Here is a 15,644-nt window from a genome sequence, read left to right on the forward strand (position 1 = left end):
TGGAAACAAATTTTCTTACACGTATTCGCGTGTGTTTTTGTAGAATGACACGGGTGGAACTCACGGAACGTGGACAGCAGCGTTTAAGATCGCGTACATCCAATTTAATTGTTCAATTTCAATGTGAGCACGTGAGATTCTTCTTTCCTACGTGATATCTCTCTAAATAAACACCGTACGAGGTTTATACCGATTTTTCTTGTCGAAGCAGAGATAGCATCGCGATTTTTCATTTCGTTTTTCCTACGTCGACGACCCTGGTAGATGGTGGACATCGATCACCGTCAATTCATCGCCAGCGTACAATTTATCCTCCTGCGAGCCCAGAGATTATAGGAGTTGGGCGCCGCGTGCAGATTCTTCATCAGGATCGTTCTTTGACGTATAGTTAGGCTTGGCCGTGCGAGTTCCCTCCGCTTTTAATGGCACTCGAAAACAATATGACTTTACGGCCGATAAAATTCGCCTCGGTGAGATGTTCCGCGCTGTTGTTGCATTTCTCTCTTAACCTTCGTATTTCCGTGTACCTTTCGTCTCCGGTTATCGCAAGCTACTAATTTCGAAGAAAAGATTACAACTTCAAGCGAAAAATATGCGACATAAGATACAAATGAATGAAATATCTTTTCGTTTGTGAAAAGAAGCAACGAGAGGTTTGCTTGCCTCGAAGAAATTAATCCATTCCCATTTTTATTCTGTTTGATATACGGAAGAACTTTTCACGTCGATTCTCTCGTTCTACCAGAAATAACGTGAATCTATTTATCTAATTGTAGTTTTATAATTAGAGAAATAAAGATATTCTTAGAGGAAATTCCAGAAAAAGGAATAGATTTAGCGTTTTATTTTGCCAAGAAACGACACAGTAGGCAGCGTTTAAAATCAACTCTTCTCCTGTATCGTGGTTCGTGCGTACTGGAACGGTGATTCGACGTATAGTCCATTTGCTGCATTCGCATCTTTTACATTCAGCGTCTCCGGTATTACAACCGTGGTTATACACGAATCACGACGTAAGCGCGCGTTCTTGCCAGCTGTGATGACCTGTTTTGAGGTTTCGAATGGTTAACAATGGTTCCGCGAGGGATCGATATTGCCATCTTACCGAGTCATGAAGCATACACTGGTAAGATGACATGAAAAGATCAGCTTAAAGGATGCTTTTAACCCGTTCGTTATTCAGTTTGTAATCAGATTTGCCGGAACGTGTCCGCTTTGCTTAGCATTGAAAATGTATAACGAAGGTATCGGAAGCATCGGCTGACATTCTCACAGCAGTATAAACGTGAAAAGTCAGATCCAGTTTCTTTTACGTTCATTTAACGGTTCCTTAACTCTTCGAGGAATATTCGTGAAATAATTCCTGTTGAATTTCATCGTACTTCTTTGTTATAGATAAGGCTGTCGTATAAAGAATAAGGAAACAATGGATACGATCGGATAAGATTGGAAATGTTTTATAAATTAGAATTGCAAAACGGCCAGATAAGTGGTAGGATGAATTCGTTCGTTAATTAAATGCTTCGACGCGTTAGTCGGTGGGTGTACGTAATGCGATCAAATATTCCTGCCAGTCATCGTTGGAATACAATGGATTTTCATGGCCGATGAACTTGAACATAAAACGATTACGTGCGCTAAACTTCTGTCTTCTCGTATCTTACACGAACATACTTTTCGTATTTTTTCTACGTTGCCACATATTTATGAAGATTTTCTTCAAGACACGCGTGTTGCATGTTTGGAACATCTTCTTTCATTTCTTTTCTCCAAAAGAATAATTGCAGATATTCGCTTGGCAACTAAGCGATTGCGGATATTGTGAATACCAGCTGATGACAAAATCCGCAATCACTTAGTTGCCAACTCAATAGTTCCATCGATCCGGCTTTCGGAAGTCTCAAACGTTAAGAATCACGTGGAATCGATATTTTTGTAGAACCGTCGGGGACTGTCGTGCGATTTTAACGAAGCACGAAGACAATACCGTTCTCGAACAATAAGATCGATACTGGTTCCGCGTGTCCACCGATGCTACGCGAATCCTATGCCAGGCCCTTTCTTTTTCTTCCGTGTCTCTGGCTGCGTATCGCCACTTGTTATCTGCCTGTACACCTCTTGCAGTCTCATCGTTCTCGACGTTGTACAATTGGCATACAATAGTGCGTATAGAATTAGAATCGGCGATATGCCGCTTTGTACTCGTTAGGAATCGACTTACGAGTCCGACGATGCAACCCGGTTCTATATTGATGTACCTTGTACAGAACGATCGCGATGTCTATCGTAACTTTCGATGTTCGATGCTTATTCTCTATCTGCTTCGACTTCCACGCACCGTCGCTTTTTTCTTAGTTCGTATGGAAATTTTTGAAAATCTCCGGATCACGATTTATCCTCTACAGCGTAGAATTCCTATGACCATTCGTGTACGTCGCATTGTTCCGTGTTATACTGTTCCACCCTCGCACGAATCACGTTTCAAAGCTCAAGGGTAATGTTTCCAGTCAAAACATTGCAGGCGGTAGAGCCTATAGCATTCAAGACGAACTTGAAGAATATCACGAAAAAGCGATTGCATTTTACTCGGATCTAAAGATCAGCTTAATCTTCCAAATTTATTTCGCTATTGTTTCGTTCGTGTTTGAGAATTGTACACGGTATAAATCGCGTAATATCCGTACGAGTGGCTTGACAAGATAGGACTCGTCACAATAATCAACGATAAGGGTTAAAAGAATACGACGATGCAGAAATCCAGAAGCAGTGGCTCGAAAATCAATTACGAATTAATATTACCCAATATGGTTCACCGTCCTGTCTTTACGTCTATCAATAGGCCATTGGAAACAAGTTTTCCAGCGATTACTCGCCGAAATACATCCATCGAGGGCTGATTTAGCCGGCATTGGTCAATTACGGAGAAGAATCCGGCGAGTTGGCCGCGATCTTGCCTCCGATAACGCGTGACAGAGTTGTTCGTTTCTCCGCCAGGGTATATTATGCCGGACCGTGGCTAATAATTAATAAAGACCTTCATATGGACCAGCGTGGCATTAAGTCGTTAGAACCGGTGAAATCGATTGGAAAATACTTACAACGGCAATTTTGTTAAGCTGGTGCCGATAACGTTTGATGGCGAGGCAAAACCTGAATGTAACCGATCATATTGCAGCTGGTATCGATCGCCAACCACTATGATCCGTTCTCCACTGTGGTTTGCGATCATCGATATCGCGGTTAAAATAAATAGACTGGAATCCTGAGCCGCGGCTCGATCCTCTACGGACAACCACGAGAACACGAAACGTATAGGACGGTGTCGGTCCAGGGATCGTTGTTTGTTTCGTGACGTCGCGTCAAATAACGGCTCGTGTCGCTTCAACGTATCGTCGGATAGCGTCGCTTTTTATCGTTTTGGCAAATGCCTGACACGTCCGTCGAACGTTACAATTAAACGTGCAGACGAGAAGTTGGAAAAATGGGAATGGTCGAATCTTCTTTCGAACTCGAATTACCGTTGCCAAGATCTCGCGTGATCTCGAACGATGCTGATCTATCACGATGGTAACGATTCTGCGAATAACGTAATCTTTAATAATAATAATAATAATACTCTTGTTACTATAATATAATAAACGACGACGGTTATGGTCCGCATTGCATTCATGGTCAGCACGCACGATAGTAATCCAGACACTAATTAAGAAACCGGTAATGCCGGGTTACCAGGGCTATTTAATAACTCAATATATGTAATTATCGATGGATTATTTAATTTCAGTCGCAATTGCCTGCAAATGGTACCACGTCGCCACGAGCCTCTGCATTGTTCTTGCCTTGCGATGCGTTCATGCGTGCACGCGTTTTCGCGACGTTACCTAGGCGTGGCTGCTTCCTTTTAATTGCGTTTCATGACGCGTTACTCGATCCACAAGATTAATATCGCCATCTACATACTCGAAGATTTATAGCCGTTATAAATAGATATTCAAAATCGGTCGTTGTAAGACTGTTATCAGATGTTGTAAGATCATGCCGTTGGCGTTTCTGTTAGACAGACAGCACCATACAATACTCGTCGTAGCGTCATCCGGTAACAGAAAAAAGCCTACATCCAGACAAGCTGCTGTCTCGCGTGGCTGGCGTATAAACGTGAACTCGATAAAGGGATGCTAGGTAACCGCAGATAATTCAGGTAGCGAGGGAGAGAGAGTCCATTGAAGCGTCTCGCTTGTATTCAAATTCGACGTTCACGAGCGTGACCGTGTCACGTAATCGATAGGTGAGCACCAACACGCCGGATGGGGTGCGTCGTCCTTTTAAAGGCAGGACGTAATCTCGCCTGGCCACGTCAGTCATTGCCTGTGCGTTATCTCGGTCGCATCTCGTTGACTCTATTTCCCATCGCCGTTTAACCCTGCGGCATCGCGATAGACGCGTGTTTTAAACGCGTGCTTCGATGCACACCTGCCTATAAATCCGCTACCCGGTTACTACAAGCACCGTGTGTTCCCTCGATTCACCTGTTGATTCCACGAACGACCATGTTCTCTGCGAGTTACGTGTGTATGAAGTTACACGGTGAAGTGACTGAAGTGCAACCATCGAGTTTTCATGGGATGTGGGACGATTGAGGCGTACACGTGGTCGAATATCCGTGGAATCGTGGAAGGAAAGTTTCTTTGAGGTGAAAGTCATCGCGAAGACGATCTTTTCCCGTTACGTGTATAATTTGAATCGTAAATCATTTAATTACCGATCGTATTAATTTTACTTCTGAGATTCGTATCTCCAAGGTTGTAATAACGGATGTAATTAATGTCTGTTTATAAATTTCAGCAAGTAATACAGCAAGTAATTTATTCTTTTGAGAAATCGTTTAACAATCCGTTCGACACTCGTATTCGCGATAGAAGTATAATAATACTTTACCCATCTTTTTTCTTTTTTTGCTATTTAATCGCATCTCTTTAATACGGAGTTCAATGAGAAACGCAAGGCCATCGTGACACGATTGAACGCTCCCCTACTACGGTAACCCAGTTTTATGGAACTTGCAGAAGAAATTATATCTCGTTACATATTCCTCGTTCCTTCTCAATTCCATTCCTGTCGTTACCGTTTAATTACGATGTCTCTCTTTTTGTTTTTCGTATTTCCGCTTAATGAGTATTACGTGGCAAAATTTCTCCTTCGTGTCGAACTTGATCCACTTTTTATTGAAACTAATTAAGATTTCTTTTTGCTCGCTTGAAATTTCATCTCTTTTTAAGCAACCGCTATACCGTTATAAGCTTCGTCTCTCCTTCTATTTCTTAATTTCCTTCAGCCAACGAATAGACGGACAAACTGTGTTACTTTCAGTTGACAAAATATAGTTAAAACGGACAAACGTGATAAACCTCATCGCCATCCATAGACCGAATATACCAATGTGTTTAGAGGCTGAAGTTCGTTCAACTAATAACGAAGCATCTTATGCAATCACAAGGAACACGGGAGCTGAAAGTATAAAAAATGCGAAAGCATCTACAAAGACTTCCGCGTTTCCATGAATATTCATTAATCAACGGCGATCATCAATTCTCCGCACGAAAAATTTACATACTTGGATCTTCCATCGACCTTGCAGAGAAATTTCGAAATTGTGAAAAAGGAACGTATAAACCGCAACATTTAACTTGTCGACTCGTTGTTATCGTTACACGACAAATTATTACGCAAGGGGACCAAGTTGTTTTCTTGAAACTTACAATCATACGATGTATAGCCATAGAATTTGCAGAATTTCGAAGGAATCCACGAGACGATAAGGACGAACAAATCGTTTCGATTTTGCCTGTTGAATGTGCCCGGGTTTACAAGCTCGCTCGAACGTCGAACGAATCGACATGATCGGCGACGGGTTGGCGTCGATACGCGGAAAGAACGAGACGCCTGTGCATAGTGTGCACGCGGCTGCTATGCAAATATGTTACAAATAGTACCGGGAACAGCGTATTTGAAATGCCAGCCGGTATCTGGGCTCGTGGATCGGTTTTGACTGAATACCTCATTAGAGCGGGACACCGGTTCTCGGTAAAACGTCGTTAGGCGTATCCTACGTTCGGTTCGTTGGCGGACTTCGCTTTCCCTCCGTTGAAATTCCGTCACGGCCGTTTTTGCCATGCTGCCGTTTAAGGTAAATAAATTAAGCACGGTTGTCCGATCGTGTAAAAACGCGCCGAGTTCGTTTCTTCGTATTATCCTTGCCGCTATAACGGCTACATAATGGATTGGTCACGAATTTTTAACGCCAAAAGTAAACCATTTGTTGGACGCTATTGAAGCTTAAAGTTGTTGATTTTAGTAATTATTAGGTTACGTGAAATAATTGATGGAAACGATCGAATATCAATTCGACAATGGAATATCCTTTCGCCTTTGCGAAGAAAAACAGACACGGATAAGGGTAATTTTCGTTGGAAACTCGTTATCTATCGTGGTGGAAGATATTTCGTTTTTATCTGCACCTTAAAAATGGTAGAACCGAACGTGATATTCGAGCAATCTCATCGAAGACTTTACGGCGCACCGGTAAAGCTATTTGAACCATAATGGTTTTCTGTTTCGTTCGAATAGGGAAACGATCGTAAAACCGTCCCGTTTGCATGGCATTCGTGTATATCTTCATTTTCATTCGTTTCCATTGGAAGTTCAATCGCGATTTCAGTCGTATCGAGAAGGTTTTCACGGTGATACTTAAAGGCGCCTAACGATACCGAACATGGTTGTAAATAAATATTGCGATTATAACGAACGCGTCCCAGGGTATTGCTCCTTTTGGTTACAATAGCGAGCTGATAGCCCTTTTCTTGCCGATGGAGCGAGAAGAACCGGTTTGCGTACGCGTCGACAACCTTGGGAGTAGAACAATCGAAATTACTTGCAGCCTGCCATTAACGTCTCGCGAACAGATCAATTTTTTCTTAATCCAATATTTTTGCCACTCTAAAAGACTCGTTATTTCCTTATGTTCGTAGGTAATAACAATTTACGTTAGGTTTAACCTACGGCGCTGCGCAGAAGGTTCTGGTCGGTTAGGTCGTTCGCTTCGCAGTCGAAAGAATTTTCGCTCGTACTGGCTATAAGGACGTGAAAGATAAGCGAAAATACAATATTTAACTACGTAATATTAATAAGATTCTCTTAAATATCGTTTCTTGCCAGTTCTTCTACGTAAACTGATAAGATCCATCTGTCTATCGACACGAACGAAATCGAACAGCGTCTAAAATTAAAAAACCTAACTCCTATCAAGTCCTATCGATTGCCTACGATCTAACGATATTAATCGAACGTCAAGACTCACAAGGCCCGGGAACCGTTCGTAATTTCTACCACCCTCGCCGTCTTCTATGCGATTGAAACTAAACACGCAGCCGTAGCACGTGTTCCACCAAAAAGCGCGATTCTCCAAACAACGCTGACCGCGAGAATACACGGCGTCCCGGAGAATTCAATTTCACGAACAATTCGAAACATTCAGAAAATCACGGGTGGAACACGCTCGAAACAACTTGGCTTGTTTCTTGCCAGCGGCTCGGTTGATCCCGTGGTCGTGGATCGGCGTCAAGTTGATTTCTCAGTCGTAGCCTGGCCAGTCGAGGATGAGCATTTAATTGAACGCTTTGTTCTCGATGGTTTTTGCCGCTGTAGCCTCCGTCTGATTGGTCCACCCTGATCACGGAAGGAATGTTCTCCTCGTTCGAGTTTCTGTCTTGGTAGACGGATAACGCAGGGGAGACATTCTTATCTCGCGGGATCTCTAATTAAAAGATTTCTCATTGCCGCCTTCGCCTTCGGGTAGACAACGAGAAACGGGGCGTTCGATCGTCGGGATGCCGACGACGGATGCCGATGCCAGCCGTTAATCGACGCCGATTCCGGTTAATCGGTAATTAGCGATGCGGATGCGGTATCCAATCGCTGCTCGAATGATCGAAAACGATGGATCGTTGCTTGTTCAGTTGGAATAGACGAGGGTGCTTCCCATCCGCGATTCGACATTGTTAATTGAAATCTGATAGAGATTGACTGGTAGCTTCGTCTGCATCGGTAATTTTGTCGTTTGCGATTTCACCGCCTGGTTTAACTCTTCGCATTCGATATTTTATACCATGTAATCAGCGTCGAATATTCTGAACGCAGATACTAAGTTCTATAGCTTGACGGTATATAGAAGAATAATCTGAAATAATAAGAAAAAATCCAGTTTGAAATATTACGTAACTTTTAATAAAGAACGCTAGTCAAAGAAGAGGTAGCAAACGATGGCTAAACGTACGTCGTTAAAGTCTTGCATTGAGAGAAATCGCCACTGGATTTCACCGTTTCAAAGGAACCTCTCGAAGTAAAGTTAAGATAAATTGAAGGTTCAGCTTGTAAATTTCATACTTAGCTCTTTTATTGCGATATCAGAATCCTAAGGGGCAACTCGTTTGCAACCGAAATGATCGCGCATTTCGCGCGCATTCTTCGCTTTATTCGACCACTTGGCAAATTAATTACGACCTGGTCGGGCAACAGGGCGGTATTATCTAAATCATAATTTGCCACCATCATTGATACGACGTCAATTAATAACATTACCGCGTTTAATCATTTCACGAGTTATGACCAAAAGAAACACGCTTCGTTCCCGTTTTGCATATTCCACGGTGTTCGGAGTATTTTAATTAGCGTAATGGATGGCTGACGATTTCTTTCGGGTACGCGGTGTTTTACCTGTGGAAACAGGGTCAGAGATGCCGCGAACGAGGGCCGAGGTCCTGTTGGATATGTACGGACACGCAGAAGGAGGGATTTCTCGTGCGTACGTGATGTAAGTCCACTGTAATTAAGAATTCCATTTTACTTGGTAAACGAGAAGAGAAATCGGCTACGTATACGGTCGCCAGAGAACGTTCGTGTGTAGGAAACTACACTTCGACTTTGATACGTGGAAAATAGTCTCTGCTATTAAAAATATCTTTCAACATCCATAACTTTGTCAATTTCTAGAGTTTACACGTATATTTCTATAAGGTTCTGCGTATATACTTTTGAAATTATAGTTTTTAAGAAATTGTGAAAGATCGGTTTTATTAAGATCCATAACGGAATATTTTCTCAAACGATCTGTGATCTTTGTCGCAACTCTATTCTACGATCTATCAGTTAGTATCTCGCGCACATATCATGCAAATAAATGACGGAGAAATGTTGCACGATGAAATTAGACCCTTTGGAACTTTCCTCGATATAACAGGTGCTGCGAGGTCCCTACAGAGACGATAATTTTCTGTGCGTTCCACGACCGTTCCCCGTGTAATTATTAACCAAAGACAAGCGAGCCAAGAAAGTATGCTTTATGACCCTGTCTTTCGAGCAACTGCCGCTGATTACGGGTACATCGGTTGATCGTTTGCGGTCGTGATTCAAGGCTTCTTGCGTCGATTTCTAGTAAACCGTCGCTTTTCCGTTATTCCTCGCGTCGATCCACCGTTGATTGAATGTTTATCCGGTTTACGGCCATTGCGATTAAATTTTGTTACCTTACTTGGCGATTTTTTTTCTTAACTCGGTCGATGTCTTTGCTCAAAGTTGTCCTTTAATTTCGATATGTTCGAAATTATCAAAGTCGAACGGTAACATAGTTTCCGTAGAAAAGTTACTTTCTATCGATCATCGTAAAATATTTTTATTCGTACAGAAGCGAATTGTTGGCATAATTTACTTAAAAGAAAAAAAAACGAAAGACGGTAATTTCGACGCTATTTGATTAATCTTACGCTAATGGAGCGTGTCAATTGTAATTTTTAGTTACAATTACAATTCGTTTATTAATGCAGCAGGTTCGCTATAAACATCCATTTTTACTTTTTACTTCAAACTCTCGAAACATTTTCCTTCCTCGATGAGTTTCTTATTTTTGTTTAAGCTATCGAACGAGCACGTTAATAAAAACGTCGGTAGTTAGACAAAAGAGAATGTTCTGCGAAGAAAGATAAGTTGTAATTAAATTCTTCGAAAGCCTAATTGGAAGAAAGGATGATTTATGAGGTTGTTTTCGACGAACTTCCTTATTGATAGCATTCTTGATTTAGATCGTTGCTCGATATTCACGTGGTTTTTCCGATGAAACGATAGCGTAATCGAATAAAGTCAGGCATAGAAGACGTCTATTTATATCGACCGTATCATCGTTTGAATTTCCTTCGTCTTAATTCCGTCTCGAATTTAGCGCCACATCGATGTTTAATTCAATTCGTTTCTCCTCGCTTCTTCTTCGTGTTTGTATCCCTTCGTATATCTTCTTCCTAAAATACTTTGTTCGTAAGATGTGTGAAAGACGTGAAAAATGTTAACATCATATTGAATACCGAAACCAATTATTTAAAAACAGTACGGTTAATTTAAAGTTAAATTACAGTCTGGAAAAGATTATTGTATCAAGTGTTTATATGAATAATTGGAAACAGCGTAGTGGAAATAGCACATTTGCGTTTTGGAAACATAACACACGCGCGAACACATTTTGTGTTTTGGAAAGATTACTAGACATTACGTTTTGATTTTCGCGCCCTGCTACCTCAGATCGCAGCGCCACGCGCGGTATAACATTGCATATCTTTACAACGCGCGTTTCGACACATATGAGGTGCAATAACGTTAAGATTAACAAATATTATATTCTCAATTCGCTTTCTAACAAGAATAGTGCTAGGATATTCGTCACGATCGTTTGTGCTGCCGGAAGTTTGGTAAGTTACTGTTTAGATGACAAATTATTGCTTTTTCATCGTATTTTGGTACAGTTGATAACGAGCTCGAAAGGTTGTGTTATATATTACGTTCTTTTTTGTTCTCAAGTTATTAAGCTATGTTGTCGGATACGGTGGTTGGTTCGATGAAAGACGCTTCTCCTTTACCGATCACGATGACGAAGGATGGATACGCGATAATTAAATCGCCGTTGGATCGAGAGAATAAGGTGGACTCGTTGATTGCACAGGTCGCTTGATTTATATTCGATCGAAAGAAAAATTAAACAGGCGGTTTCGCGATAAGTGGAGTATGAAGGATATAAGTTTCTTTATGGTAAGTGTTCAAATTCTTTCGCGAATCGCTATATATATATATATATATATTTGAGTAAAGAGAACAGATTGAATGGTCATTTGAATTGTCCACTTGTTGGATATTAATTTAATTCAATTTAATTTAACCGTCATTTTTCCAGCATAGTAATTTGTTCCGTGGTGTTACATTGACATAACTCTTCATACATTGATAAATGACCCAATCAACAGGTTAATATTTAAGCTTAACTTCACGATGCCGATATAATTAAGGGAATATTATATACTATATATTATCTTGAATTTTTTATGTACGTAGTTTTAATCGAAAGTAGCCGGAAGCAAAAAGAGCAATATTCGTTTCGTAAGTAGAGTCTGATGTGGGAGAATTATCATCGATTTCTCAAATATCGTTTAACGAGGTGTGATTGATCGATCGTCGATATCGGGTTACGATACGTTTCGTATAAATTGCGTACAGGAAATTTAATTATTGCGATGAATGCGTGATCGTCTAAACGAATCGAGTATCCGCATATTAATTTACTATAATTTTAGAACACAGTTGTATACATGTTCGGAGGGCAGAAACTATTCTTTGCCTAGTATTGTAGATCTCCACTTAGCGTGGTCGGGTCGTTGAGAGAAATCGCGGTATCATTAATCAACGTCGCCCCTTGAAAGTTTCGTATTATATCGATGCACTTGCTCGCAACTGTATATACGCGTGTCTACGAGACGTTTCACTTCGATTCACGATGAACGGTACTGAGAATTTAATAGATTATGGCATGGATTGTCATTGCGAAATAATCTATCACGACGCAAGAAGGTTCATTGTGAATATACAGCAAGTCAAGCGAATTAAGTAAGAGTATCTTCGACGGGTTAATATACGAAAATTCTAAAGAACATTCTATAGCAGAGGAAAGGGTGGAATCTAAGGTTATTACCACCAAGTATCTTAAGGCTAATTAAACTCCCGAAGAAAGCCTTCATCTACGTCGTTAATTTTACAAAGATCGTTTACGACGTTAATGAACCGAAGCGCATACATGCAAATATAACCGTATTCCCTATTCGAATTACACGACTGGTATACCGAATAAACGTCCTTGCATCGCTTCCAACGCCATTCGCCACTTTCTGATAGGCTAATGATTTTCGCTTATCGTAGGAAAACCGAATATTATATAATTTTGCGTTTTATGAGATGGCTCGCCCGATAATAAGAAAATGAGAGTAGGGGAAAAAGCGCGTAATCTGTTGTATCAATCAGTTTGTTTAATATCCTATTTTCTTTTTCTATCGTTTCTTTCTCCTAGGTTCTTCAAAGGACGTCTGGTCGAGGGGCGGAGGTCTTAATAAATACCGTTCAACTCGACATCTCCTTATTAAACAAAAACGAGAAAATTGTAACGCACTTGCGTCGAGGATACTCGCATTTAATGTTCCAGTCGGTCGTTTAATATTATAATGTTAATCATCCTTTTCGTTTTAATGGAATAGCGGCAGCAAACTATAACTTGCGCAACGAAAGTAAAGCAAACGCTTATTTCGTCAGATCATCTCATCATACGAAGGCCGGAAGCTTAAATATTTTACAAGATAAAGCTAAATTAACGTGACAATTAAATTAATATTATTTTGCATGCAATATCGTGACTATTTCACGTTAAAGTACTTTCTCTTGGCTAGCAAGGGACGTAGAAATTAGAAAATCAACAAAAGTGGACTATCGTCGTTTTCTACAGAGATTTTTATAAATGCGTCTGATTTGGGCCTGGAAAATTAGTTGGGTAGAATTAAAGGATACGTCCACGAGTCATTTAATATCGTTATAACGAGTGACTCAGAAACACAGGGATCATTCAGCAAGTATTTTTCCTCTCGACTCACGAATCCATCGCGTCCATTGTCTCCGAAAACAATGGTGGCCTGTATCATTGTTCCCTTTATAGAGGATGCGCGTCGTTTTCTTCGTTGTCACGCCCTTTCCGTCCTTCTAATGAAGATCTGACCGCCTGGATTATGAATGCGATTCTATGTGTAATATTAATTTGATCAGAGGCGTGCATATCCTCCAACCGTGTCGAAAATAATGTGCTTGGAATACGTTAAGGCAGGGCCTTTGTTATTTATTATACAATGTGTTTGTTTTATCCGAACTATATGTATGATGGAATATTTCATAATTTCATAATTGTTATTAATAATGGAACGTGTCGAGCTAGGGCTTTTGTTATTTAGCATACAATGTGTTTATTTTATTCGAATTATATTTACGATGGAATATTTCAGAAGAGGCTGAAAGTATCGATAAAATATTTATTTATACATTTTCTATTACAATTCACAATCAGCAGGTTGTTGAGAGTTTCGGTATAGTATGTTTCGTCGCGAATTATTACCTTCTCAAGATGTAAATTGGTATCATAGCTGGGTTTATAAGATTTATTTTGAATCCCTGGATGATTCCAGACATTCGACTTCCTGTTTCTTAATTGCCGCAATGAATATGCTACGGATTTTTGCATCCGTAAATACGGAGAGTCTCGAATTCGCAGAAATTCACCTGTTGGTTTTGTTCCCTTTCTATATAGCATGCGCGTAATGTCCTTAACCGGTTGACATCCGGCGGAAACCTGAATTCCCAGCTTTATCTGTTACAAGTTTCGAATCGTGCATAGTGATAAAACCTCGTAAGGAAAAGGTTACTAAGAAATCATCCATGAATGTTACGAATGTAATGTAGCGATAATTGACTTCGGATGCCAATTCATTAACTAACAGACTACTTCATTATGTTAACGATGATTCCAATAGCTCACGAAAGTATTTGAACAACACTCGTCATAGAAAGCTGTTACGCGTGTGTCGCGTTTCGAGTAAATATCTTGTAACTTTTGTGTATATTTTCAGATTTATTTCAAAATTCACGAATGCGACGACAACAGCGGGCAGCTCATTTCAAATGCTAATAAGATTTCAGAATCTTTCGTATAACACGCATAGTATATTTATCTATGAAAGATTTGCACGAGCGTTGGAATACCTTCGTGAGCTATTTTATAATTTCTGTCAATTTCTTTGCTTAAGAAAAATGTAAAAATTGCCGTTGAAAGGCAGTAAAAGTTGCTCTTTAAATATCTATCTCTCGTTTTCTTTTTATCGTATCGTCGCTGTCGTTGACTCTATAGGAAAAGGGAATCGTTTCGAAGGAATCCGATTCGATGAAACGTAGAAAAACCGAGATCGTTCGCCGATTCGATGATCTTGTTCCGAAAGAAACTCGCGATACCGGCGTATTTGACGTAATAATCCGCACTGGTTGCACGAAAAGCAGCCGTTTTAGATCGAATTCCTCTAATGACAGTCCATTTCCTTTTCTTTTGCAGATGCGTGGCTGGAATGGCAGAAAAGTTACGCGAGGCGGCCGCACGTGGCGACGTAGCGCGAGTTGCGCGACTCCTCGACGAAGATATTAAACCACTGCCGGACGAAGTGAGTCTCCTTCTCCGTTTTTTCCTTTATCATCGACCAGATCTTATTTTTTTATCGTATTGTCGCGACGAAGCTGTCGCGGTAAATGACTTAAGAGCCACATTGATCGAACACCATAATCTGAAAGATACAGAGAATCGACCATGTTACAAACGCTGTTGCTTAAATTTATCTGAGAATTTACTATCGTCTATGGCCATCTTCTTGCGACAAATGAACTTGCGGAAGTAAGCAACTTCTTTCTCGCTTGTTTCTTATTATAAAATTCAACACGAACGATCAAAATTACGTAAAGGTTGAAGAATGATAGATCAAACTAACGAAATTATGTGGAATCGATAGATTTGGCATCTGAGCAACTCGTCTCGTGCGAAAGGATCCTCAAAAAGAGAGGTTGATCGTTTGCAAAAGAGATTTCTAGAGATGCGAGTTTGGATGACCGTTCGGCCCACTTCTAATTATAGCACGCCAAGTCATAGATTGATCGAGCCTGGGTTTCATTAGAGGTATACGAGCCTGAGAATGTAGTATATTAATTACATTACATATTTACATCTGGGGTTGTGACAGTCGCCGTCGGTGGGAATGTAGATAAGCGTGTTCGGTGTGCATTTGTCAAAAGATTGTCTGGAAGCCTGCGGGGAAACGTTGCCCGATTATCCACGCATTCATTACAATTACTTCTTCCTTAATTGCGCCGATGAAATTAATCGTCGTGCGGTTTTTTTCCACTTCAGCCAGCGGCTAACTTCGAGCTAAAGTGCTTTATTATGCGAGAAGCCGACACGTTCATCGCGATTCATCGTCGTCGGCCAATGCACCGAATAATTGAAATTATATCGATCGACGTAAGTCGCGGCAAAATAGCTTTCCTTCCTGATAAAATTACATTCGTTGGATTCTTCAAGTCTTTTTTCGCGTTGATCCATTTTATCCTTTATCGTACTGGAGAGAACGAGGCAACTTAAAAATAAGGGTATTCATCTTGAAAAATTCCTTATTTTTTTTATCCAAGGAATACTCTGTTCATTTTTT

The 15,644-nt window shown here is 40.5% G+C and overlaps 1 protein-coding gene across 9 annotated transcripts in view; it reads left to right on the top strand.

The window, feature by feature from the left end:
* LOC122573679 (ankyrin repeat domain-containing protein 6) overlaps positions 1-15,644 on the top strand; it is a 134,343-nt gene that overhangs the window by 25,071 nt on the left and 93,628 nt on the right. For 2 of the 9 annotated variants that reach the window (XM_043740385.1, XM_043740377.1), the window contains exons 1-2: positions 4,722-8,866; positions 14,504-14,609. Coding sequence is in view for 8 of the 9 variants with exons in the window: in XM_043740377.1 (XP_043596312.1) it covers positions 8,733-8,866; positions 14,504-14,609 (240 nt within the window). In the remaining variant the exon portion in view is untranslated. Of the gene's footprint in view, positions 1-4,377; positions 4,691-4,720; positions 8,867-10,744; positions 10,788-10,896; positions 11,125-14,503; positions 14,610-15,644 lie in introns of those variants that run through there. The other 7 variants (XM_043740380.1, XM_043740383.1, XM_043740378.1 and 4 more) reach the window with 6 other exon arrangements.

The sequence above is a fragment of the Bombus pyrosoma genome, linkage group LG12 (assembly GCF_014825855.1).
Source record: "Bombus pyrosoma isolate SC7728 linkage group LG12, ASM1482585v1, whole genome shotgun sequence".
In the NCBI taxonomy this organism is placed as follows: domain Eukaryota; kingdom Metazoa; phylum Arthropoda; class Insecta; order Hymenoptera; family Apidae; genus Bombus; species Bombus pyrosoma.